Source organism: Aulonocara sp. 'chitande type north' Nkhata Bay, linkage group LG23 (assembly GCF_057382095.1).
Source record: "Aulonocara sp. 'chitande type north' Nkhata Bay isolate Kocher_YH1m ecotype deep benthic linkage group LG23, A_spYH_male_GT1.1, whole genome shotgun sequence".
In the NCBI taxonomy this organism is placed as follows: domain Eukaryota; kingdom Metazoa; phylum Chordata; class Actinopteri; order Cichliformes; family Cichlidae; genus Aulonocara; species Aulonocara sp. 'chitande type north' Nkhata Bay.
In genome coordinates this window covers 9563483-9588834 of record NC_141365.1, presented here as the reverse complement: position 1 = coordinate 9588834, position 25352 = coordinate 9563483, and the positions used below count along the sequence as shown (strand labels likewise).

Sequence of the window (25352 nt, the reverse complement as noted above, 5' to 3'; positions counted from 1 at the left end):
GGCAGTTACTGAAACAATGACCTAACAGGCTTGCGTGGCAGTATCGGTACGGACTGTGCAGATGAAATTTGAAACCAAGCGCTCTAATTATTCTCCTCAGCCTTGAGTATGAAATTGAGTTCTTTGCAAGCCCCTGAAAAACATGATTAAGGGCTGAGATGATTGGGTTCAGCGTGATGACAGCTTGTCAGGGAGAAACAACTCTGCTAAGTGAATTAGCTGTAATTATTTCTAATGGCTGAAATGAGCAGGCGGCTTTGTAAACAGACTTGGAGGAAATTTTTCTAAAATGTGTTATCATTTGCGCTTTCATTCAATCAAAATATCTCTCTACATTTGTATGCTATCAGTTATATTTTCTGAAGATAATGAGCGCAGATAAAAAAATTTTTGCATCATAATAGTCAGGTTCTGCTGGTGGAACCAAATTAAAAAGTGCCTGTATGAGACTTGGATATATTTAGATAGTGGTCCTTTGGTGCTTAAAACCCACTTCAAAGCATTAATATGCAGAATGTCTTTCCAGAGATCGAGTGACACAAAAAGGTGAGGTGAGACAAAATCTCACAGGAGGGAATGAGTGGTAAATGCTCTGAAAGACATTCAAAATGTGAAAAGGATGTCTATTTAACAGGCTAGAAGTGTGTGCCAAATGCACTGGAGAAAATGGATGTGGACTGTGTTGCAACTCAGTAAACTCCATTTTATTAAGCAGTGATGTATGATCGCATTTCTTGGAAACGATGAAATGATTTGTGAAAGATCGCTATTGAGATGCATATTCAACAGGGAAATGAATTAAGGCTTGCAGGGACAACCTCGTTACTGTATCTCCATCATGATGGAGCATTACAATTTTAAAAATACTGGGAGTGCATGCAGAAAAGAAAAAAAATTAGTAATTCGAGGATTTAAAAATACTGGCGTATTCTTCAGACATGGATCAACAATCTTCACATGTGGGGTACATTCAAAGTCATGATCATTACACAAATCCCCATAATTTGTTTTAATGAAATGTGAACTGTACACATTTTATTTCGAGGCTTCTTAAACTAAATATAAAAATATACATTCCAGAGTTAAAGCAGTCATCTGAGACGTCATTTTGAAATCCCAGATGATATTTTATGACCTTGAATGAAAACTAAATTGCTAGAAACCATTTGTCTTCTAAGACACATCTCACATCTCTTTCTAAAAACGAGCTTTTCGTTGAATTCGACATCAAATACTGAACGTGTGCTTGAAAAAAGTTCTTCATTTTTCTTCTGAAATTCACTTTGTCTTCTTGCCTTTTGGCCTTTTGGTCTTTAGTCCTGATTTGTTGGCCTCATCCTGTGAACCAAGAGGGGAGGATTAGAGAAAGAATGATTGTGTTACATTAGCACTCTATTTAATGGTGCCAGAGCTTTTTCCGTGCTTAATATCTGAGTGCTTCTTTACAGCTCATGATAAACTCTTTTGCCTAAAACTCCCGCTGTGTTTGCAAATGTGCAAATTGCAATGTACTGATTGACATGCACCATGCTGTTTTAATGTATTCCTGTAATTGCATCAAACAAAACATTGCCATCCTAAGTACTTTTAGGAAACATCCTCTGCTAATTATTAGTCTGGCAATCCAGACTGCCAACTTGTAGAGAACTCTGGAACCTCTGTTACATAGTACAGGGTGAACAAATGTTCACTGAGTCTGTCTTGATGCATCAATTTTGTCTGAGTTTGTTTTTCATATTGGCGTAGAGCTTTATACAGCAGGAAATTGCTTTGATACCATTTTTAATAAGTGACTCATATACTGCAAAGTAACTGGCAGTGACCTGTTCCTCCTCAGGTGTGAGACTGATTCAGCTCTTTTTCCCCCTCTTTTTCTCATAAATCAAATCCTATCCAGGTATTCAGAGACTTTATGCAATTTTGGATTTAGCTTTTGCAAAACTGATCTCACTCACCTTACCAAAAATGATTTTCTCCCATTCGATATTGTCTCATTGGTTGTTGGGTAAGTATGCTGACTTTTGTAAAGGCTGTACACTGTTAAGAAGGAGCCCTGGGACACTGATTTCAGGGACTGACTGTTTCCTCCTCAAAGAATAAAAAGTTCCAGATTTCCACCAACATATCTTCATAGACGAAATTAAATAAGTGTGCCACAAGGGTTCGGGTCCTGTTTTTTAAATGTATTTTTTACATACACATCAACCCATCATTAAAGCTTGACTCAGGAAATTCTTAACAGTTATGAGTTTAAGGGACGTTATGAGGCTGTAGCTGAGAAGACCTCCTCGTTTTCTCTCTTTATTGCTTTCCGGTGTCCGGTGTACACACGGCACAGAAAATAACCGGCTACTCTGAGGTTAATGTGACATTTTTTTTAAATTCATCATGTCTTTGAGATGAATCTGACTTAAACAATCCATCCTACCGCCAAGGGGACATTTGTGAAATTTCTCCATATTTAGTGAAATATAGTGCTGTGCAAAAATCGGCCCTCATTTCTTTACATTTTGCTAGGAAAATGCAAAATGGGTACAGTGATTTAAACATGTACAAAATTTGTTGCCACTGATGTTCAGTCGAGTTCTTCTATAATTTGGTGAATCTCAGCTTTTTCTTCCTTTTTCCTAAGAATAATTTATGTCAGCCACCCTGTCGATGATGAGACCTCAGCAAAGCATCTCTCAGGCCCTGTGTCAAGCCTTTGCTGGATTTCTTCCTATTTCGTAATGGCTTTCAGCTACTGCTCATCTGATTTTAAAAAAATAAAAGAAAATAAAAATCTTTTTTTAGGCCTGCCACTTTTATCCTCCAGTTTTCTTCAATTTTCTGAGGACACACAGCACACCATGCCAAGTGATTCCCAAAGAATTATCAGGCTAACAGCTCTTTGGGAATCACTGTCTTTGTTAAATATGGCATTTGTTTTTATAGATTCAGTTAAAGAAACTGGAAAAATATGTGGTTTTGTGACAGGCTGCTAGCAACAAACCACCTAAAGATATCATTTAAAATTTTCTGTTATATGTAAACACTCTTTAAACTGGTGTCTCTTTTATGTTTGAACAAATCATAGGTAGGTGAAACTAAAAACAAATGGTCAAACTCAAAAGAAAACTTTCAAAAACCTCAGGAAAGCCTTAAAACTATTTACTTACAGAAAAGTCTGGCTTCAAAACATAAAGGAGGCTCAATACTTGTTCCCTCCTGGGGCAGATGGCGGGTTGACTGGACCAGCGCAGACATGCTGGAGGACCGGATGCACTGTCTACACCAGCTCTCGCTTACCTTTACCCGCCCCTGTTGCCTATCTTGTGTTTCTATGGTCTATTGACAATCATGTGCTTTTTGTGCTGGGGTATTTTTTCTGTTCTCAAACTGTTCTCCCATTAGGTGCTCAGTCTGAGTGGAGTTTTTTTTTTCTCCTCCTCTCACCTCATGTTATGTATTTTTGTTGTTTTTTCCTATCAGCCTACCTCTCTGACATGTCTTCCTAATGTGATGTTTGTGTAAAGTTTGGTCAGAAGGTTTCTTTGTAAGTGCGCAAGCGCCATTAGCATGCTGCCTGCTGCAACCTATAATTTCCTTCGGGATTAATAAAGTATTCTGATTCTGATTCTGATTGAATAATACTCAGGCACAGTGAAAAATAAGAATGTCATATATGAGCTCATGAGGTAATCACAAATTACACCTCAGTACGAGATATTGAGGAGGCTACAATGTTAAACTCAAGCTGATATTTTTTTTTTAATTCAATTTAAACAGAGCCAATTTTAAAAACAAGGATGAAACCTCCTTAAATGCATTCATGTCCCTCCCTTATATAGATGAGGGCTCCTCAAAGCTTTGGTAACTGAGTGTCAAGTTGGTGCTGCCTAATAGATACATTATTGGATTTAATGTATCTGTTTAGCAGCACAGTACAACCTGAACATAGATCATTATAATGACCTGGTGCTTAAGTTTCAGAGGGCACAGTTTGAAAGCAGCAGTGTATTACTAGTGTTAAAAAAATGTATGGTATGACATTACTTTCATGTCTCAAAGTGCAAGTGTTAATTTTAATTATATTTGCAATTGTCCGTTAAAATTGTTTTTTTAACTGTAAGTAAGATGACTTACATTTCGTCACACCAGCCAAATCTGGAAATATTAAAAAAAGCTTAGTATGTATGGACAAATTTCCCCAATGCTCCACTCCTGTGTCTTACTATAGAAATGGTCGAATGAAATACAGTACAAAGCGGTATAGTTTTCATGAATTCTGGCACTGGCCTGTGGGAGGACCCTTGTTCTAGATTTTTGTTAGGTTTGAATGACTTAAGTTATTTGAATGTCATAAAAAATAGTTTTGAGTCATACTTCACATGTTCTAAAAATAAAGTGTTTGTTTTCAATCCAATCTAATCATCTTAAATTCTTATGCAAAGTTTTAGTAGACTTCATGAAATGGAGTGATTCTGCAGAGGTGTTAAGTTCTCCTTCCACAGGCAGCAAATTCTAATAAGTTGGAATAAAATAAAGTGCTGAGTTTTACAGTGAGTTGATGGGGTTTGGAAGAAGGACAAACTTTTAAAAATGTAGGTTTGCAGTACCTTTAATCTATCTGTTGCAGCCACTCAAAGGTCAATCATGTATCAATGGAATAACTTTGGAGAACACAAAGGCGACTTCAAAGCAGACTGGACCTAACTTCAGGCCGGTGAAAGCGTGTTTGATCTCCAGAACATGTTGCAACCAGACACTTTGTAATAAACTGACGTCTCACTGTAACTATACTGTGTAACAGTACAACCCCAGCATTCTGACTCTGCTTTGGATGCCAGAAAGGCAAAACCTCGCCTGCAGTCAATCTCTTTGTTTCCAGATAATTGGAGGAACACTGGGTGGTAAGTCAATTAAACTACAAGAAACCAGGCGGTCTCCTGCATCAGAAAACTGGCAGCAAAGTCAAATTTGACTGATGATGTGTCAGCAGAAGATGACAGAGCAATGTGTAAAAGGCTCAGAGTGTGTCTCACCGTAGAGGCAGTGTATCCCTCCTCCACCAGGATGTTACGAGCACAGTTGTTGATGTGTTTGAAGCGATCGGGACCTAACAAAATGCCCCCGAACCACCTAGACACGACCACCATGACATTACGCACGTCCAGGATCTGTTGTGAGAAATAAACGTGTAAAATGAGCTGGCTGAAAGCTTTGATAGCTGTTTTCAAACTGCATCAGATATATTTTACACTATATTTGATTTATAATAAACAGATGAATCTTCATGAAATGCATCTGACTAAGCTTCCAGTCTAAAGCCAATAACCTATAAATCTAAAATGGATGTATTTGTGGTGTAATTTCTTAGAGTTAGACAGAGATTTATTTTACGTTCAATTTCGTGTGTTCAATATGTGGTTTAAGGACACAGTTAACTTACATTAGGACAGAAACAGAAGGGCTTGATGTTCAATTAATTCATTAAATCACATAATTGAAATATTCTACTTAAACACAAATGAAATAAAAACTACAATAAAACTAAATATCATCTCAAAAAACTGAAATAAGACAGTTTTCTAAGCAATAAAATACCATAACAACAGAAACGTTTAAAAGACCATTCAGAAAAAGTACAATAAATCAACTGTCTACATCTACATGAATGGCATTGCACCCTGCAATGAACATATGGATAATTATCACCCTGCTGTGCTGGAACGTTCAACTATAAAAAGCATTTTGGCACCTTTTACATGATTGCTTTGATTTTCCTGTCAAAAACTGTCAAGTCCAGCTGCAGCAGGTAGCTTTTTGCAGCGCTACCTGCCTTGAACCAGTACCAAACTGCAGACATGAATTTGGCAAATGTGTGAAGTACTTGGCAGCCAACGAGTGCATTGTTCCCCTCGGGATTTGCCATAAACTAAAACCCCATAAAAAAGAGTGAATATTAGCCTTATTCAGTAAGTTCAATATTTAATTGTTCTCTCTCTACCAGTCTAATAACAGTTTTATGTTTACAGTTTGTTTACAGTTTGTTTACAGTTTGTCATCTTGATACCTCCAGATGGAAAACGAAAAAAAAATGCTACAGCAGCTTTACAGGAGCAGCCAGAAACGTCAAAGGTGCACTCTCATATCTCTAAAGTTTGTTTGCAAATAAGATGTGCAATATAACAAATGTGTAAATATATAAAACAGGAAAAGCCTTAAGATTGTTTTTCTTTTTAATTGAGACTGTTTCCCCATGTTCCTCTTCAGGTTCTGCAACTCTTAAGTTTGAGCGCACAAAGATTAAATTGAGATTAATGAAATTCCCAGTATATGGCAAAAGGCATATTTTCCAAAACACCAGACTGTGGTCTTAAAATGAAGTGGAGAACTTTACTTTGCACTGCCACAAAAACCAATCTGTCATTTGAAGGGACTCATCCACATCTGACTGCCAGCTCTATCAATAAGATCCCACTTTTATTCATCGCCACACACTTCCACATTCACTGCGAGCGTGCACACATTTAAATGAGGAAATGGGAAGAAAGCCTTATGAAGAGGAATGAGATTAGAGGAAAATAGATTTGGGAAAAGCTCTTCATGTAAATTGCTCACTATGCTGAGAGTGTTGCGAGTAGGAGATTAATCACTGTGTTGCTCAGAAAGATGGAGGACAGCAGATCCAGTTACAGGTCAGACAGCTACAGGAATTTACCTGATTTCTTAAATCTGCTCTCATGCCCGCGAGTTAGAAAAGAAATCTATAAAAGGCTGATAGCTTGAATCAATCTGGTTTTAGGATTAAAAGCACTGATTTTCCTTTATCATTCTCCCCATTTACTATTAGGAATATTAGTGTCATGGTCCTGGGTCGTGCGACCCAGTGTTTTGTGTTTTAGCCTATTTTGATGTTTATTCTTTGTTTAGGGTCACTAAGGCAGTCCAGCCATTTGTACATATTACCCGTGTATTAAGTCTCCCTTGCCCTTCGTGTGTTTATGTCTGCGTGTCTTATATTGTCAAGTCCATGCTGTCGGTTATGTCATCTCCCCTGTACTACGTCTCCCCGGTTCATGTGTCTTGTCTAATCTCCATGTTTCCTGTTTTACTTTGAAAGTCTGTATTCACGGTCAGTGTATTCAGTTTCACTCCTTCTGTCCTGTCGTTAAGTTCATGTGTGTCAGCTGTGTTCCCATGTGTGGCCACTTCCCCTGATCATCCCTCATGTGTATTTAGTCTCTGTGTTTCATACAGTCTGTCTCGCGTCGTCTGTGTTACCACCTCCTGTGTTCTGTACCTCCAGCCATAGTCTTTCCTTAGTTTTGTCCAGTTTAGGTTTTCTGTTGAGTACTACACGTATGCTGCCCTCATTCTGTTTTTGTTCTTTTCATCAGCCATAATAAAAGGCTCGTTTTGTTGGAATCCACTCCTGCATCCTCGTTTGTGTTCGCACCTGGGTCCACCACACACCTTTCCGCACGGTCTGCGGAGGCAGACCGTGACAATTAGAAGCAGTGGGTGGCTTCCATGCAGCGCCTGGAGACTGACCTCTGATGTGAGCCAGTCGTTGGTCAAGGACACAGTGACAGCAAAATTAGCCTAGCGTTGTTTGGATGAAAGAAACCGAAGAGGAGCTTTAAAGCTGCCCCTGCGCTCGGCCAAGGCTCTAACTCAGAACCATTTTCCCTAACTGAAGAATGATCTTTTTTTCCACTCTAAAAAATATTTCCTCTGCAGCTTAGCTTTTACTTGCACCTCGTAATATCTAGCATCATAGTTAATGGATTGGTTCTTACCTAGTGCTTTTCTACTACGTGAGAAAGTCTCATTCACCTCCATTCATACATCACTTTGCATCAGATCAGCCTCCAGAGCCACATAGCACTTCTTTCCTCCCTTGTAAAATTGGATCTGTCACTATGAAGCACTCCTGTATCACTCACATTATTCTCTTGCTTATTTTCAATATAAATATATAGATTATTATATTGATTATAGCTACACTCTGTTGGTGTCAAGAAAGCTTTAGAATAGAAGAAATAAAGCTTAATGCGCTTCCTTGATAGCAAATATAGAACATATAATAACACAGATGCAGGTAAATTAGATTTTCTTTGAATTCTTTTAGCATTTAAAAGATAATTTAAAGCAAAGACTGGCTGAGCAAGTTTTTAAAGCGAACATATGAGCGCTTGATTCATCTGAATTCAGTGTAGCAGATCTCAGTTTCTGACATATCCACACCGATAATCCAATGCACCATTTCACAGTGATTTATCTCTCTAACAGGGCCACACTGGCAGCGGCGACTGCTGTCATCCTATGAATGAAAATGAACTTTGACACGAGTCATGGATTTCATCTGGAAAAGCTCTGACACGACGCAGCACCTAGGAGTAATGAGTAATGACACAACTACTACAAGTCACTGCTGAGCTTTGTGTTATAGGAAACTTTTTGTTTGGTCACAAACCTTTTACTGGCTTTCATTCAACGTTACAGGGAAACAAAAACTGTGTGGACAATAACACATTTTAGTGTGATGTGGGTGTGTGTGTGAATCATAGGGCCATCTGACAGTAAAACCCAGTGACAAGGGCTTCTTTGATATTTGAAATAAAAGGATTAATGACTGTGTGAAATTATTATAGTGGGACCATAGCTCCCAGTGGAGGAAACCTAAACACCATTTAAACATTAGAAGCGTGGTTTATACTACTGCAGCCACATCCCCACACAAAACAATCTCATTTCTGTTTTTCTCAGCAAGTACACTTCTCTGAATCGATGTTCGGCTCTGCCTTAGAGACCGGCAGCTTCAGTATTTCCACATCACATCATCTCAGTGTCTCAAAATCAACCCTGACAGGCTCAAAGAAATTCATTAGATAGCCTGTCTAATTTAAAAGAGACGCAGTTTTGACGCTCTGTTATGGACATTAGTCTGAATTTTATAAACGTCCTGAATTGATTTTCACTGGAGTTTTGAATACATATTCTTAAAGCTTTATGTGACACCGTCAGTAGATTACTTACTTAATCTATTAGAAGGGTTACTTTTCACAAAACTGAATTAATACTTCTTCCTCCCTATACAGTTGGCTGTGGTTTAAGGCCATAACTGGAAGGTCAGTGGTTCGATCCTGGGCTCCTCCATTCTGAATTTCAGTGTCCTGAATGCCAATGCCCTTGACACATTACTGTTTGTGTGTGTATGTGATAGGAGTACAGATTATACTTATATTAAACACTCACAGTATAAGGCACCTTTTTAATTTAGCTTTTACTTAGCGTTTATTTATTTTATGCTTATTTATTCTATCCTGTTATTCTATTATTAATTTAGACTTTACCTAATATTTATTGATTTTATTCTTATTCATTTTTTAATCTTCTTACTCTATTTATATTTATATTTATATTGTATCCTGTTCTTATTTATTTTATCATTTTACCCTGTATATATCCTATTGTGTCATATCTCCAGTGTTTCCTCAGAGGGCGCTCTCTGCACTGGGGCTGTGATCGACTGTGGCTGCTGGGTCTCTGGGGGTCCTCTCAGCCTGGCTGGGGGGCTCCTTGGCCTCCCTCCTGCTGTGTGCCCAGCCTGGAGGCTGCGGTCTGTGACCGGCTCCCGGTGCAGACGGCTCCCTGTTATAGTGTTTCCTCACTTGGCCCAGCCCAATTTTTACTCTTTAAGTGTGCTCGTGTGTGTGTGTGTGTGTGTGGGGGGGGGGGGGGGGGGGGATATGTGTGTATTCACATCATTTATGTTAATGAGAGTGTGGGGAGTGAGTTGGAGGGTGGGGTGGGCTGTTTTTAACTATGTAAAGCACTTTGTGCTACATTGTTTTTTGTATGAAAAGTGCTTTATAAATAAAGATTGATTGATTGATTGATTGATTGAGTGGTAGGACTGAAAAGGTGTTAGAAAAAGTGCTATTAAAAGTATAAATGAAGTCACTTCAATAAAAAATGGCAGGTGTGCTATAAGAAACTGCAACAGAATTTAAAATAAGGCCTAGCATTCAGTGTATAAACATTTTTATACCAACAAGAGAGACTAGCATGCTCAATAAGCTGTGACATTTCTATAATCCTTATTGTCCATTAAGCTGAAAGGCATTAAAAAAACATTATCATTAAAATTAGGAGCATCCTGTTTCAGAATGATGCTGACTTTGAGGATTCACGGCTATAATATATATGTCAGTATGTCCTAAAAGCTCTCTGACAAAGTACAAACAGTACTGTTTATGATGCTAACCTCCATTATACCTCAAAATGCCTTATAATATGAAAATAAAGCTCTCTGCTTTCAGGAGTGCCGGCTTACTTGCTGTTATGAGAAGCAGAAATAGATGTAGAACCTTCATTTATTAGGCTAATTTCACAGTTTAGGTTAAAGTCAAATATCCTGCGATGTTCCCAGTCTGCTAAGGAATCTACCATAATGCACTGACCAACTCGTTTACACATGCATTCACTGTTGATGGCTCTACTGCATGTCATTAACTAATCTTTCTGATGTGTGGTTTTTTTTCTGTTTGTTGATCACGGTCTCTCTGTGCTTCTCTTTGTTCTCTTCTCTTTCTCTCACCACCCAACTGGTCACTGCAGATGCCTTACCCACCTTCTGCCAGAGATCTCTGCCTGTTAAAAGGGAGTATTCTTTTTCTCCACACCAATTTAAAGTGCCACTCGTACTGGATCGCTGGATCAGTCAGCTTCTCCTAGCAAGGTTGTAGCATTGTCTACCTTACAATATAAGGTGTGTCGTGAAAATTAAGATTATGTTTTGGCACTATATAAATAAATCATAAAATACATTAAAATACCCTCAAACCACTTAATGACATCAAATCTGTCTTTAGTTTCAGAACACCTCACCCAAAAATGCCCCCATTGTTTACTGATACAGAGGATATAGGTTACAATACCAGGACCTTGGAACTGGAGAAGCCAAATGTAATTCGGCCGTGTTTTTTATTCATATTATTCGCACTTATGCCTTTCCCGCTGTGACATGTTATTATTTTCAACAAAAAGGCCTAATCTGCTTTGGTGGTGTGACATAAACTGTCAAAACTGTCACAACAGCTACCCTCATTAAGAGTAACTTATTTTGAATGCCAGTAAACACGAAAAAAGTGTCAAGTTTCCAATTTATGCTGCAAAATATGATATTAATAAGTGGTGGTTATCACCACTACCATACTATATGTCTACAAGTGCGTGCATTACGTGAAAAACATTTAGGTTGATATTGTGGGAGTGTGCCTTACTGATAACAATCTTAATTGCAAAATCACAGCAGTTTCCATATTAAACTGTAAATGGTAGCACGTAATTTCATCCATCAAGGGACTGGTGCTGGGTATTAGCTTCAGCTATATGCAAGGCTATGTAGATCGGACACAACTGTCAGTGTCCTTTAGAAATAAACTAAATTATGCATACTGTGAAAATAAACAGGGCAGAACAGACTCCAATTAAGCAATGCAAAAGCCAAAGGAAAGCTCAAGGCAGCCAGCAGATTTAACAATGTGGCTGCCGTTACTGGGCGGACGCTTTTGTGCATTCGGCTTTGGCTAACTGACTAGTTCTTTGGGGATTTTTACCTTTTTAACAAACATAACATGCAGTTTTGGTATGAAGCTGAAAGAGTTATCTGTTGGACCAAAGCCAGCATTTTTTTTTAATTAAATGATAACCTGCAGTAAATGGAGCAATCTCCCCCCCGCGGCTGTCTCGCCGTCATCTTCACAGTCCTGCAGGAAGCTGTGCTTGTCCTCGCAGTAAATCCTACAACAGACAGAATCACAACAGCTTGGTTTTAGGCGGGAGAGCATTAAGACGTTGTGGTTAGTGTGACACTTAAAGCCTCTTCACCGGAACATTTTTGTCAGTGGTCTAAATGTCACAATATCCTCCCCGTGAGTAATGACCACCCAGGCAGTGCACCAACGACGCAACATCGACCTCATTAGACGACACTTTAAAAAAAAAAAACACCACACATCTCACACACAGGCAATGCCTGAGAAAACACAAACACACACTGAGAAAGGCCACACACACATACACACATCTTTTCACATTATGCACAGTACTGTCAGAAGCCGTCATTTTCTCTGGTGCTTTTTTGACCTTTAATTGCAGCAATGAGCCCTTTGGGGAAGACAGATCAGCCTTGAATCTTTACTTATCTCATGCTCTTCTCCACTGTGGGCGTAAACACATACAGACATATATACTTTATTTATATTAGATCCATTATATATTAAACTAAATAATGTATATTAATTTAATTTATTAGATTGAACCCCCTTTATTAGATGTTTCCTGTAGTGTCCTTTTAATCACAACTGATTCATTTCACATTTCTATACCCACATCTGGGATGTCTCTTTTAAGTTGGACCCTCACTTGCCATCCAAAAGCTTGAATTTTATTCTTTTCCCATTGAAGCTGTTTGGGTAATTGCCTTTTTGAATCAGCCAACCTTTCATAAGCTGCCATTCAATTCTCAGAGAAAAATTTGGTTGATACAATTTTAAATTCAGTGATTGCAAGACGTGCAGGCCCTGAAATAGCAAAGCAGGTCCACGCTGTGGTACTCCGTCGTGATATTTTAGTTCAGATTAGTTTCAGCTGGTTTCCAGAATAGATTTTCCTGTTTCACTTTAGTTTTTATTGTTTGAAAATGTTTAATTTTACTGTAGTATTATCGTACGGATGCTATGTGTGAGGAGAATCAGTGAAGATATTACAATAAACACACAGAAGGATTTGAAAGCAGCTGGCTCACAGTCATGTAGATATCTCAGTCTTAATGAACACATTCATCGATCATTAATCAGGCAAGTTGTAGTAAAATTTTGCTACCCAGCTAACAAATATTTAAACTAAGGCTTTTCTAAGTTCACAAAGTCATTTCATTTAGTTTTTTTGATTTCGTTCTATTTGTCTGTCTCATCATAAGCTCATCATAAGCTTGTTGCTGAATTTCCCAACATTTTTGTGGTCTTCCTCTATTTAGAAAATTCTTATTCACTATTTTTCTTGCACAGATCTCTGAAGATGCTTTACTGTTACAATTGCTTTCTTTTACACCTCTTATAGGATTCCATATTGTGCTCCTGCTGTGATCAACTGCTAAGAAAAGCAGCAGTTTTTCATACTGTGGAATATAAAACTCACAGGGCATTAGAAATGCTTTCTCTATAATGTCACTTCTAAGGTTCAGGGAAATTCATGTTTAAGGCACGGTTTACATCACATCATCATTCTTTACATTTAGAGAAGGACAAGTCTACAAATCACACTCCCAATCTTATCTGATCTACTGGAACACTTGAGACTTTGCAGTCTTTAGCACGGTGGTTCATTATTTTTCCAACCCACACTCAAACAGTAACTGCTTGTCTGTTACTACTTCAGTGTGAATGTGTTTGTCTATAATTACAACTTAGATGAAGAGCAAACCACACATTTTGAATAATCAGTGTAGAAATCCAAGCATTACAAAGGGTTTATACATTTTTTTAGCAACTATATAAGCGATATGTGACATTACTAACCTGTATGCATAAATATTATGAGTGGCACTGGCAATCTTCTTGTTTTCGTACAGCTTCTCCAGGACCATTTTAACCTGTAACAAATAATGTGGGGAGTAATGAAATGTCACTCTCAGATGCATTTACACTGACTTTACTGCAGAAGCAAGGCATCTCCTTTTCAGCACTGTGTTAGCGGCAACCTGCTTTCATGCTAAAATCCTGATTGAAGGTATACTAAAACAGCAGTGATGTCCAAAAGAAGGTCAGACTAAAAATGATGCTGTATTTGTGCAGATGACAACTTGTCAAGTCAACATGCTGTCTAACACTGCTGACTAATGCACAAAGCAGCATTACTCAACTGTTTATGAAGCTAAATCACCTCATGTATTAATTAAACAGACACTGAAAGGCTCAAAATAAAACTGAGGCTTGACTACAGTGTGACAAAAATTGGTTTTAAATTCATGCCTCCCCTGCCTGTTCCATTTTTGTAGTGCTGTCACCGTCGTGTCACCTTCGAGTTAGTTACCAAATTTAGCCAGTTGGCTTCTGTGCTGGCAAAGGCTACAGCAACACTTCAAAAGTTACTCTAAAACAGTTAACACACTGTATGTAACAGACAGACGTAGCTTTCAGCTCTGAAAGATGATGGCATCGTGCCTTAAACCTGCACTCCCTTTAATGACCAGAAGGGGGCAAAGGGGGTCATTGCTTAAATAACCCATTTAATCGATGACCTCTGTAAATGCTGTCGGAATGAGTTAATCACTAGTCTCAAATCTTCTTAAATACAACATTTCAGACATCATGGTCCGCATTAGTCTAAAAATTTCAGATAAAGCAGGGTGTGTTTTAAGGAAGGGCTACCTTGAAAGTTACAGGCTGCCACCATATGAGTGTACAGTGTCCCTCAGTTACCCAGTCAAATCCACCGTCACTGGTCACATCCATTTCCATAACACCAAAATGCAAAGAGTGAAAGCAGCACAACAGGTTCACCAACGGGTGACTTCATTATGGATACTGTGGGTTGATTACTGATATATTCATATATATATATTTATACAGGTCAAATGACCCTAGAGGACACAACTGCAGATAATCACAGTATACAGAAACAGTAAATAAGTTCAGATTAGATTTGTGCAATAGTTACTGCAGACTGGGAACTCTGTTGACTCTGGGACTTCATTGGCTCTAGCACTTTATATTGTGTGCAAGTGGTTTTATGGAGTCCTTAATGTTTTTTAATATCATATTTTCTCATATGCACCAACCGGGAGTCTCACTCCTGAATGCAATGACAATGAAAGCCCTTTTATCTTATGCCATTTAGTACTGACCAATTTAGAAGAACAAAAAAATAGGCTATACTGAAGTTGAAAAAAACTAATTACGTGCCCAATTTGTTTTTCTTTATATCTATAAATGAAATCAGTCACTTCCAGATCAGTATATAAAATTATGGAAATGATGTCCAGCTCTTCGTCTATTTGGTTTATGTCCTCTAAAGAGGACAGCTGTCTGCGTAAATATTTTTATACAAATTGCAATTCACAGCAGGTGGAAGCTTTTAAGATAAGCTGGTATGTTACCAGAGACTCAGAGAGTGAGATTAGCATGCAGGAAGGAACCAGATGATGTTTCAGATATAAATTATCTTCCACTCATCAAGTATTTCTGTTGAATTTTGTATGAATTGTTGATTGCAGAGAGGATTCATCATTCATGAAAAAAACGAGGCACAAAATTCAAACTGTACACCGTTGGAGCTCCATCTTTTTATGCATATCATTTTTTATTATGCTCATTTCCATGCTGTACCTGTCTGGGAGTCACCACAGGCGCCAAATGGGGCTGGAAGGTACTGCGTCGGTCTGTGATCGGATTTCCATGTTTAATTGGAGGCAGCTCCTCATCTACAAGATAAAATATTATCCGTAATAAGACAGAGACTGATTTTGTCAGAAATGATGCCATCGTAGACTAAAATGTGCTTTTACCATTTGCCTGTTCCAGGAAGAGGTGCACATTTTCTGTATTCAGTCTGAGACTGCTGAGATCTGGAATGTCTTCATCATCATCAACATCCTTCTCAGCCGTCATGTTCACTTTTTCTGGTTCTTCCACTGAAGGAGGTAATATAAGAAATGTTATGTCATGTTAATAAGAAAGTTGATTTTTTTATGTCCCTGATGCCTGTAAAGGTCTTCACCGAGCTGTCTGTAGTCTCAGGGTGCCTGGCACTGAAATGACACCTACTGAGCAAATCATCCCCAAATTACCATTACATAACCTTAACATTGGCATGTGAATGCATGATAATGCTAATATAATCTTCAACCAGAATACTGTAAACGTGACTAAGTAAAGTGCCATCGATAAAACAGGAAGGATGTGACTGCAAATTAATTACAACACATCTGACAACATCTAATAAACAAGCCAATGTCGAGAGATCAAACACCAAAAGCCGATCTAAAGGTGCTGACATTAGAACCCTGTTGTTATGGAAACAAAGGTGTGCCATGTGTGAGGACGGCCTTCATCAGCTGATAATCTATGCACATATAGATCATGTCTTATACGCGGTCTTTCAACACAATCATAAATAAATGTTCCATAGCAGTTAATAAAATCTGCTCTTTGAAAAGTCTGCCAGCATTAATATTTAAGTATCCTCCAACAAAAGTTGGGATTTTAGAGAATAAGCTTTGTTACCTGTCTATATTTTTGTAAATCCCATGAAAATATCAAACCAGCGATGCATTAATAATAACCATGGCGAGCCAGATGGGTTGTTAAGCAAAATCAATTGGAAAGCCTTTGGAAAAGGGCATGCTCTTGTTAAAAATACCAGGAAAGATGTTTCTGTTCTTCCACACCAATCTGATTAATAAACCATAAGATGTATCTATAAGAAGCATGTAGCTTTTAGGCCTGAAACATGTACAAATGTACAAGTGCTTGAAACTTGTATTTATTATAAATGAGCTGTATGACGCATCACCTCTAATTGCAAAAAGAAGAAGTCAGGCAGCACAATAAAGCCCTCTTGGTCAGTTTTTCATAGATTCATTTGCCCGTTGCATCTGAATTTCAAACACCAAGGTGTCGGTGGCCAAAGCTGTCGTCCCAAGGTACAGTGGCCATGCCTTTCTTTTGTATACAGTCTATGCTTCAGACTCAGGTCATTCTCAAATGCACGACCATGTCATCTAGTGTAAGTGCAGCTGAATTCTCTGAGCACATGTGTGTTTTTCACACACTGTGAATTTTCCATTAGCGTGAGAGCACCTACATGTAAAAAAGCTGCAGTCCAAGGACTTTCAAGCATTAGCAGTCAGTGCAGGTAACGATGTCTCTTATAGGTTCTTTATTCTTCAGCACACAGAACTGACAAAATAAAAACCATTAGGCAGATATTTATGTAGTTAGACCCGTTATCACTCTATGATAATTAACTGTAAGCTGCACATGGAGATAAATATAGATTGTTGAATGATAATAAACTGAACTAATTACTTAAAGCATTAAAATACATATGTCTATGCTACAAATCATCACAATTAATTATTTCTAAGCCTAAATAGCCTTAAGACTAAAAACATTACAAGCTTATAATTATACATTTAAATTAATTTCAAAATTTGACTTGAAAATGTTCCTTCAGTTATTGATATAATGACCTACATCTTCCTGCAGTTATCCATTTAAAGAGGTTAGTGGTAGTAAAGTAGCTGCTCTTGTTCATTTTCTTTTACCACTCAGCTGATGCTAAACTCAGCAATGCCAAATAAGTCTGAACTTCTCTACTTTGTTTTTTTCCATCCACTAGTATTTATCTTAGAAGTTATTTTTAACTCAAAAAAATGACAGAACTCTGTGTGTTTGCTGGGCACTATATTCAGCTGTGGATTAGCACATTTTGTTTAGGTGTTCTTGAGTATTCTGTACGCATGAACTACTTAAAACAGACAGTGGAACATGTCACCAAGTGCGATAGTGTGACTCACTCTAGTATTTGTAAGAGTATATCAGCTACAATTCATTGCCTTGGAGAAAATATGCAAATGCAAAATTGTCATAAAAAGCACGTACCTTTAAAGGGAACTAAAAAAACAACCTTGTCAACAACAGGGGTCTGTGGCACAGAGGATTTGCTGCAGCAGGCTTGGCATACACAATACTTTTTAGTAGAATTAATCCATCGTTGCTTGTGTGTGTGTGTGTGTGTGTGTGTGTGTGTGTGTGTATGTGTGTGTGTGTGTGTGTGTGTGTGTGTCTTTTCCTAATAGGATTTGATAAAAAGGCAAATAAAGACTTTAATATGTGTGTTTGTGTGTGTAGTAGAAGTATATTTTTCAGGGAAATAAAAGCTAACAAATCTTAGAGGACCAGAATAAAGAGAAGAAATGGCAAAGTTGAGCTGCTCATGGATCTAGCATGTTTTACGCTAATAAAGGTTCACAATATTTATTCTATGCCTGCACACAGCACAAACAGGACAGAAGCACATACACAAAATTACAAATCATTAAAATGTTCTATATTTAGATGAATAAATTCTGTTTTTCTACCTTTTTTCCTCCTGTGCGATCTAATGAATCCAAACTTCATCATCAGAAACAATATTCTGTCTGTACTTTTCATGTCTTTTCTCATGTTTACCCACTTTTCATTTCCTTTTCTGTGAAGTGTACATCTTCAGACTCATCATCCCCCTCTTCCTCTTGCACACAATGTCCCTGTCTTTTGAATGAATGAGCTGTCAATCCCGCTCCTGAGCTGAAGTGCTGTGACCAGTTATACTTATTACCACATGAATTGCAGAAAGGGGAATTATGACACGCAACAATGGGGAGGACAGTTAATATTTTTCAAGCTTGTTGCTCAAAAGAGACCGTCTGCCTCAATAATAGATGCTGCTCAGCGCTAGATAATTGAGACAGACAAGAAAGCCCCCTTCTGAAAATCTGATTCGGTGTGACACTTGTAGAGAATCTTTAATTTGAGTACCTTTATGTCTTTTTACACTTCAAAAGACTCTGCCGGGGTAACCAAAGGTATTACACTGATATCGATCTCAATTCAGCGCAGTCACTCAGAGTCTTGAGGAGTTTTTAATGCCCCTACAGGCCTCATCTTATCACAGCTTTAGACCGCACTACAGTTGTCTTAGGAACGGAGGAGTGTTCTAACAAAAAAGAAGAAGCATCAAGTGGGTAAGTGGGTTCATCCAATAACTGACCTGCTGGTAATCAGTGGTCTAGATCCCGTCCAATGTGTGGATTATCGTGTAAACAAGTCCTTGGAAAGACTGAAACTGACATTTTTCTAAACCCACTGCCAAAAAGTTTGTCCAAAGAAAAGGTCAAATGAACTGCCTCATTGACTGTCACCCACTTGCTCTAACCCCACTATAAATAAATGCTTTGAGAGACTCATCCTTGTTCGCATTAAGGCAGCCATCCCTGCTGACCTCGACTCACGCCAGTTTGCATATCAAGAAAAATGATAAACATAGGATGCAGTCATCACAGCTCTCCACACAGCTCTTACACAGTTTGTGGGTTTCAACTCGGCTGTAAATATAGTTATCCATCACAAACTAGTTCACAAACCTAAGCTTAGGCTGTTAGTAGTGCATGTGTTCACTGGACATCCTGAGCACCCAGAATGTCAGGATGGATGATACTCTTATCCTGAACACTGGCACATCACAGGGGTGGGTTCTCAGCCCCCTCTTCTACTCGCTGTTCACTCCTGACTGCTCTCCCATTGACACATAAAATTTGATGATGATACCACCATCTGATATATGACTGTGATGAAAAAGCCTGCAGGGAGGAGGTCAGGCATCTCACACACTGATATTATCCCAATAATCTGGACTTAAACACAAGAAAAAATAGCAGGGAAATCAAAGTGGACTTCTGAAACACACTGATTACTCTGCCCTTTACCACACAAAGAAGAAATAGAGAGGTTAGCAAGCTTTAAGTTCCTTTATGTTTGCATCTCGGCCAACCTCACCGGGACCACAGACATCTCCCATCAGGTGGGGAAGGCCCAACAGAGGTTTTACTTCTTGGGGAAGTTAAAGCACGCTCACCTGACCTACTGTTGCACAGTGTGGTTCGTCAGCTGCATAGAAGAGAACAGAAAGGCTTTGCGACAGGTGGTGAGGGTGGCAGAATGTGTTATCGGTGCCACTCTACCCTCCCTCTGTGACACTGGTTGACTCCAAAGAAAAGCCTTTTGTTTTATAATGTACCACACCCAAACCAGACTTCACCTGTTCTTCCCTCTGCTCTATGGGAAGAGATTCAGATCAATCAGGACCAAAATCAGCACCTTAAAAAACACTATTTCTTATTCAGTAAGAATAGACTGTCCTCTAATATCTGGAAATTTAGTTTTAAGCATCTTACTCGTATCTCTTGCACCGTGCAGTGTTATTCTGTATGTGCTACCTCACTGTGTTTATCTTTATTTCTATTTATTTTATGTTTATACTGCAGGCTGTTTGTCTTTTGTTGTGAAAGAGCTTTAGAGCCGCTGAGTGGTTTTTCATTGTTTTGTGAACAATGACAATAAAGATCTATTCTATTCTATTCTGTTCTAATTTATCAGTCGCAGCCACCACTTGACAGATTAATAACACAGTGAGCTACTTTCAGCTACTTTCACTTATTCATGTGGTGGCTCCACATGTTTGATTTGGCAGTTTGTACCCTTCCTGACATGACTTTTCCTGTGAATGTGTAAACCACTACACTATGTAGACAACTAGTCAATGAGATAACACAAAAAAGCCAAGAAAAAAAAAGGAGTACAGTTCTGTCAAGGATAGATACATGCAAGTATAAAATAAGAAATTTAAGCTTAAAATGTGATATTTCAAAGTCAATTTATCCGACATGTCTCACCAAAAATAACCTACAAAACCCATATGCTGTAAAAAAGCAATAAATGATACAGCTTGTTTGGGTGAAGCAGCCCAGGAGGGTCATTTAACTCTATAATCCAGCACATGGAGTGTCGTTTTTACACCTTTAACTTCATCAGTTTGTATATAGAGACTGTTAAGCCTCAGTCCTTTAATATGTATTCAGGAATCACGTGCAAGTTTACAGGAGACAGTGCATACACACAGACTGTAAATAAAAGATTGACATAGCCGCTGTAATGCCACCGGTGGGTAAGGCCCTAATTACACCGTCCTACAGACTGGCAGGTGACCCCTGTCAACCAAATATTGGCCCCTGTCAACCAAAGCAATGACAAGGAGGCTTCTGGGGCAGCACCCTCTCATTTCCAGCAATAACTTGCCAACCAGTTAGAGAATGCACATTGCTCTCTGTAGTTGCCAGCAGGTCAAGAGGCTTGTGTGACTGAGGCCTTAGTGGTTATTTTACTTTGTTGTATTTTGCTTGTTTGTTTTTTTCTAACATATGTGAACACAGTTTAATGATATGTTAACTGGTGAGTTATTAGCTGAAGCTAAAGCATTCTCAAACTTGGGTGTCGCCGTCACCCGCTCACCCAGCAGGGTGACAACAATACCCCAGTGTTTTACAGCTAAGGGATACAAACGAAACCAAAACAACACATACTCACAGAAAGACACTATAAACTGAACAGCTGACTCCTTAGCATCTTTTAGTAAAACCAGACAAGAACGTGAAGAAACCCCTGTAACCTAAAGTGGCCACACCCTTAATTCTGCATAACTTAACATAGTTCCCATGGATGAATTATATAAAAACTAACCAAAGTGCATTCACTATCAAGGTGGAAATGATTTACTTTTTGAATAGAATAGAATAGAATAGAATAGAATAGAATAGAATTCAACTTTAACAACTTCAACAACTAATTTTTGTACCAGGGTGTAAATATAATTATTTTGAGAGTTTGAGACTAAAATGTCTACAGTTACAACTCTATGAATTCAACGAAGCACTTCTGGAGAGGTCAAGACTGAGGTGGTCTGTCAGGTCTTATTCCGAGTCATTAAAAATGGCCATAAAGTGGGACATCAAGTGGGAATTTCCTTTTTTCACACCTCACCTGTTTCTGAGTTCTGGGACTTCTCAACGAGGAAATCTCTAACTTTTTCTACCCACAGGTAGAGGATGCTCTCCCCCGCGTGCTCCCTATAAAAATGAAATATTTTTATGTGAGGGTGGGTGAAATAAGAGGCATGTAAACTACAGTGATATTAAATCATGGAAAACAATGACAATGAAAGCTTTTGATGTGGCTAATATCCCTCTACGGTATCTCTTCATGAAGTCAAAAATTATGAAAGGCACTCACACATAGATGTCTTCCAGGCTGTTTGCCAATTTGGCCCTCTCAGGGCCTCGCAACCACACTGCACTACAACAGCCGAGAACAAACACGGGGTTATTGAGTAGGAGTAGGAGTGGGCCGTTGAGTGGGATGCTGTTCTTTCAAATCATCAGAGCTCTTCCATATTAAATTTGAAAGGCAAATCAGACTTACTTGATCTGGTATATGGGCGGAGCTGCGCTTGGATAATCAGGTGGGAGAATTATCTGATCAATAAAGGGGGAAAAAAATCAGAACAGCATTACAAACAAAAATGCATGATGGACACTAATATGCAATTTTCTGCACCTGCAAACACGCCGTCAGTTTTGGCTCCTCCAAGTCGGCGGATATTTTAATGCAAAATATCCTGGATGCTTCATCAATCACACACCATTCATCACCATAGATAGAAGACAAAGCCTCAACCTCTTCAATCTAAGAGAGAACAAAGAACAACAAAGCAATTAGATTAATCATATCAGACTCGGTGGTGATTGTTTGGACCATGGATGCACAGAAAGCTTCACTCACTTTATTTAATCCGTGTGTAACTGACATTTAATTTGATTCACAGAGGTACTTCAAAAAAGCATTAATTACCCCTTGAGTAGAGGCAGTAAAGTGTTTAAATACCTGGGGTCAACCTTCCAAAGCAACAGATAGTGCACAAGAGAGGTGAAGCACAGAGTGCAGGCAGGGTGGAGTGGGTGGAGATGAGTGTGGTCTTGGTACTGACAAAAAGACAGGAGGCTGTGTCAGAGATGCTAGCTGAAGATGCCAAAATTAGAAATGAGTACATGAGCACCTCAGGTCAAACAGTTTGGAGCCAAACTAAGAGAGGAAAGGCTGAGGTGGTTTTCGACATGTGCAGAGGAGGGATAGTGCATATACTGGACAAAGGATGCTGCAGATGGAGCTGCCAGGCAGGAGAAAAGAGAAAGACCTCAGAGAAGGTTCAAGGATGTCGTGAATGAGGACATACAGAGAGTTCATTAATCACTGTGGTGGAACTTACCAAGTGAAAGGGGCAAAGATGAAGTGTATTTAATAAGAATATTCAAATTAATGTTTTTGTTTTTACACTCTTCTGGACTAACTTTGGAATAACCTTGGGACCTGGAGCAGCTCCTCAGCTTGGCCTCGGCCATAAATTAGCTGTTGCAGCTCTCATGCCACTCTGCGTACGTCAGTTTCTTTTTGACAGGCAAAGAAGACTTGAACATCAGAGGTGCAGAGCTGTATGTCTGAGATGATAATAGCAGGAGAATTCTTGATCATACATAGACAAGACTAAACCAAGGGTGAGCAGTTAATTTTTCCAAGGGGCAACATGGGAAATTGGGCTGTTGCAAAAAAGTTGAACTCAATTCACTTCAATGTTAATTTTTATCTCTTTGTAAATGCTACTGGTAAGAGTAAATATTACAATTAGGCCCTAATTGTGTACACTTGGGAAATTGAATTGGCCAGCCCGGCTGTAAACTGAGTCCTTAGAGCTGTTTTAAGAAGGCCATTGTCTCACTGGGATTACTTGTACTTAGATTGATCTCAATAATTAAAACTTATTGGCCTTTCTTAATATGAGCAGCTGTTATTGTAACAGTATCTACACTCAGCAGCCATTTTATTAGTTACACCTTGCTAGTTTCAAGCCCTTTGCTTTCATAACTGTGTTAAGTCTTTGGGAAATAGATTTAAACAAGGTGCTGGAAATATTCTTCAGAGATTTTAGTGTGTATTGACATGACAGCATCACACAGTTCCACCTGCACATCCAACCAACTCTCCTGTTCCAGCACATCATAAAGCATGTGGATACTATTGGATGAGATGTGGTGACTCTGAAGGCTATTTGATTTTGTGACGTTGTGAGGTTCAAGAAACCAGTTTGAGATGATTTGTGAAATGGTGCGTTATCCTGCTGAAAGCAGCTGTTAGAAGATGGGTACACTGTGGTCATAAAGGGGTTATAACATTTAAATGATGCTCAATTGGCACTAAGGGGCCCAAAGTGTGCCTAGTAAATCTCACTTACACCATTATACCACCACCACCCTGAACTGTGATATATGGCAGGAGGGATCCAGGCTTTTATTCTGACCCCACCAGCCGAATGTTGCAGGGTTGGTGTGTTGCACATTTAGAGATGTTCTTCTGCATTACTCGGTTTTAATGAGCGGTTATTTGAGTTACATTCCTATCAGCTGTAAGCAGCTTGGCCATTCACCTCTGACCTCTGGCATCACAAGGGACGTTCACACAGAGAGAACAGGATATTTTCTCATTTTTAGACCATCTTCTGTAAACCCTAGCAGTGGTTGTGTGAGAAAATCCCAGCAGATCAGCAGTTACTGAACTGCTCAGAGCAGACCATCTGGCACCAACAACCTTGCCACATTCAAAGTCACTCAAATCACCTTTTTTCCCCATTTTGATGCTCAGGTTGAACTTTAGCAAGTCATCTTGACCATGTCTAAATACCTAATTAAAATGAATTTCTGCCATGTGATTGGCTGATTAAATATTTGCGTTAAGTAGTCATTAAATAGGTGTACCTAATGAAATAAGACAAGTATCAATATGTCCCCTTAGAATATGTGAAGAAAAGCAATGGGACAAATCTGAGCTGTAAACTGAATGACAACACACACACACACACACACATTGTGAGATTACAGTTAGTGATCTCAAGACAGTATATGTCATTATTTTCTTTATGATTCCCAACTTAGATGCCAATGTTTACTTTCCCTGAATATAAAGACAGTGGGTACACAACTGTATAGCAACAAAAATTAAATTATGTATGCCTGCGATGGTGTTCACTTTTTTCCCTTTTTTTCTGCTGTTTTGACACTTTGCGTTGATGTGTGGCCTCTGTGCACCCTGCTGCACCTGCTGCGCTTCAAACATCACTTCCAAAAGTGTTAATGAATCCAGACACCTTGGGAACAACCTTCAGTATATGTGTGTGTCTGTGTATGTATGTTTATTCAAGTTTTTTATGTGCTGCTCATGTATATTCATTTTTATCTTAAATAACGCAGCAGGGCTTGTTCAACCTGTCAGCTCTACATCTACCGCATTTGGCTTACGTGCTCTCACCAGGCCAGTTGAAAATATTACAACAAACAAGACATTTCGCACAAACTGACAGGATTGCCTAACTTTTTCTGAGGATTAAAAAAGGAAGTACTTTGTGCTTACTTGAGTCTGAAGATCCTCATCATCCCCCGGAGTTATGATATCCGCCATTTATTCTTCTCATGACTAAGTGTCACCTATATTAAATGTGTTGATTATTCAGTAAACCACAAAACTCATAAGACACACGTACATGAGTTATGTGTTGACGCCCAGCTCTGAGAAACTACTTCCTGGTCAAAGCAGTTTGACTCGTCTATGCGTATTTTAACTTCCGGGTTTTGCATTGGAAACCAGGACAACAATAAA

The 25352-nt window shown here is 38.8% G+C and overlaps 1 protein-coding gene across 1 annotated transcript; it reads right to left on the bottom strand.

The window, feature by feature from the left end:
* Positions 1–994: 994 nt before the first annotated feature.
* On the bottom strand, positions 995–25295 carry impact (impact RWD domain protein). The gene is made up of 11 exons (XM_086283325.1): positions 25107–25295; positions 22206–22334; positions 22071–22123; positions 21882–21944; positions 21633–21718; positions 15560–15685; positions 15381–15475; positions 13572–13645; positions 11703–11793; positions 5025–5159; positions 995–1338 (listed from the first exon to the last, which is right to left on the bottom strand). The coding sequence occupies exons 1-11, from the start codon at positions 25152–25154 to the stop codon at positions 1279–1281; spliced, it is 960 nt and encodes a 319-aa protein (XP_086139451.1). The 5' UTR covers positions 25155–25295; the 3' UTR covers positions 995–1278.
* Between the last annotated feature and the right edge of the window lie 57 nt (positions 25296–25352).